Source organism: Pelodiscus sinensis, chromosome 1 (assembly GCF_049634645.1).
Source record: "Pelodiscus sinensis isolate JC-2024 chromosome 1, ASM4963464v1, whole genome shotgun sequence".
Lineage (NCBI taxonomy): Eukaryota > Metazoa > Chordata > Testudines > Trionychidae > Pelodiscus > Pelodiscus sinensis.
In genome coordinates, this window is record NC_134711.1 from 20687939 (window position 1) to 20690292 (window position 2354).

The window sequence follows — 2354 nt, forward strand, 5'->3', positions numbered from 1 at the left end:
TGCCTCCTCACCCGTCTGGACCTGGCCGAGCACAACATCCCTCCCGTGGTGGCGGCATGTTGTGTGCTCCACAATTTGTGTGAGCGGAAGGGGGAGGCTTTCTTGCCAGCCTGGATGGCTGAGGCTGACCGCATGGCTGGACACTACGGTCAGCCCCGCACCGCCGCCGTCCGGGAAGCCCAGCGGGGGGCCATCCGGATCCGGGAAGCCCTGCGGGAGAGCTTCCAGGTGGAGGAGGAGGAGGACTGACCTCTCCCTGCATGCCCCACCGGGGCCTTCTTCCACCCTACCCCCCCCTTCCCCTTTCCCCTCCCTACCTACTGTCAAATAAAGACACCTGTTTTTCCAACAAAAACGTCTGTTTATTTCACAGAACTGGGGTGGGGGAGGGAGGAATGAAGGTGGGAGAAGGGAGGGGGAAACCTGGGACGAGGGAGCTGGAAGGGGAGGGGAGGGAAGGGAGGAAGGGAAAGGAAAGCTCAGGGGTGGGAGTCTGGGTGCCTCTCCCGTCTCGCCACACTGCGGGTCCGGGGGCGTCGGTGGGGAATGGTTGTGGAGGGGGGGGCAGAGAGGACAGGGGGTGTGGAGGAAGCAGGAGCGGAAGCAGGAGGAGCAGGAGGAGCAGGGGGAGCAAGAGGGGGAGCAGGGGGAGCAAGAGGGGGAGCAAGAGGGGGAGCAGGGGGAGCAAGAGGGGGAGCAAGAGGGGGAGCAGGGGGAGCAAGAGGGGGAGCAAGAGGGGGAGCAGGGGGAGCAAGAGGGGGAGCAAGAGGGGGAGCAGGGGGAGCAAGAGGGGGAGCAAGAGGGGGAGCAGGGGGAGGAGGAAATGGAAAGCGGTCTAGCAGGCTCTGGAGGTGGCCTCGCAGGGCACGGCCCTGCTCCTCCAGGGCCTCCAGACTCCTCTGGCGCAGCCTGAGGTCCTCCTGGACCCAGTGGTCCTGGAGACGGAGCTGTCGGTCCAGGAACCGGAGATGCCGCCTCTGGTAGTCCTCCTGGTTCCTGGCTGTCCTGCTTGCCCGGGCGCGGGCGGCTGCTGCAGGCGGTGTGGTGCGCCCTGCAGTCCCCGGTGCTGCAGCTGTGGTGCAAGAAGACCAGCGGTCAATGACCCCAGGGGCCCAGGTGTGTGAAACCCAGCTCCCCTCTGCAAGGCCAGGGCCCCTGCAGGATCCCCAGCTGCTGCTCCGTGGTGGGCAAGGCCCAGGCGCACGGTCCCGGGGCTCCCTCTCGCCCCAGCCCCCCGTACACATAAGGGGAACACGAGGGTACTCACAGGTGGACGCCTCCCCGGCCTCTGATGATGCAGGCGAGCGGCTCTGTGGGGTGCCTCGGGGGTCCCGGGTCCTGGGAAGGCTGGCAGCAGGCTCCTGGCTCTCAGAGCCCTCTTGCTCCTCCTCGGTGTCCAGGAGCGGTCCCTCTGCCCCGGGGTCAATCACGTCCCGGGGGGCAGGGACGGCATGAGCCCCCAGGAGGCGGTCCAGGGCGTGGAAGTGGGGGCAGGCCTCCGGGTCAGCCCCTGGCAGGCAGGCCCGGGAGTAGGACTGCCGCAAGTCTTTAATCTTGCAGCGCACCTGCTCCCGGCTGCGCTGGTGGCCCCTGGCGGCCAGGCTGGCAGCCATGCGTCCATAGACGGCCGCATTCCGGTGGCTAGTGCGGAGATCGTGGACATTGGAGGCTTCCCCCCAAACCTCGATGAGGTCCACGATCTCCGCACTTGACCAGGCGGGCGCCCGCCTTTTGCGCCCCCGGGCAGGCTCCTGGGAGCCGCCAGGCTGGTCGTGGGGAGCAGTGGAGGGCTGGGAGCCCTCGGATGGCTGGCTCATTGTGTGGCAGGTGCAGGCTGTGCAGGCACGGGTGCTGGCAGCCTTGCAACTGGCACAAAGTGAGTAGCCAGCCCATGGCCCTTTAAGGGCTCCGGGGCCGGGAGGGGGGCAATAGAGTTTCCCTGGTGTTGGCCAGAGTGGCCACCAGGGAAACCTGGGAAGCCTTAGCCTCCCACTAGTTCGAACTAAAGGGCTACACAGCCCTTAGTTCGAACTAGCTAGTTCGAACTAGGCGTTAGTCCTCGTAAAATGAGGTTTACCTAGTTCGAACTAAGCGCTCCGTTAGTTCGAATTAAGTTCGAACTAACGGAGCGCTAGTGTAGCGCATAGGAAAGTTAGTTCGAACTAACGTCCGTTAGTTCGAACTAACTTTCTAGTGTAGACATACCCACAGAGATTAATGAGCAAGAAGAAGTATGAAAGTGCAGAGATTTAGATTTTATATACAAGAGGGACATCTATCCCCAGTTCTAAGTGTCTTGACAGCAGGGCCGGCTTTAGGAAATGTGGGGCCCAGTTTGAACAGTTTCGATGGGG

The 2354-nt window shown here is 63.7% G+C and overlaps 1 protein-coding gene across 1 annotated transcript; it reads right to left on the reverse strand.

Annotated features, from left to right (window-relative positions):
- Positions 1–247: 247 nt before the first annotated feature.
- On the reverse strand, positions 248–2145 carry LOC142826508 (uncharacterized). Its single transcript, XM_075919097.1, has 2 exons — positions 1268–2145; positions 248–1072 (listed from the first exon to the last, which is right to left on the reverse strand). The coding sequence occupies exons 1-2, from the start codon at positions 1815–1817 to the stop codon at positions 480–482; spliced, it is 1143 nt and encodes a 380-aa protein (XP_075775212.1). The 5' UTR covers positions 1818–2145; the 3' UTR covers positions 248–479.
- Positions 2146–2354: the final 209 nt, after the last annotated feature.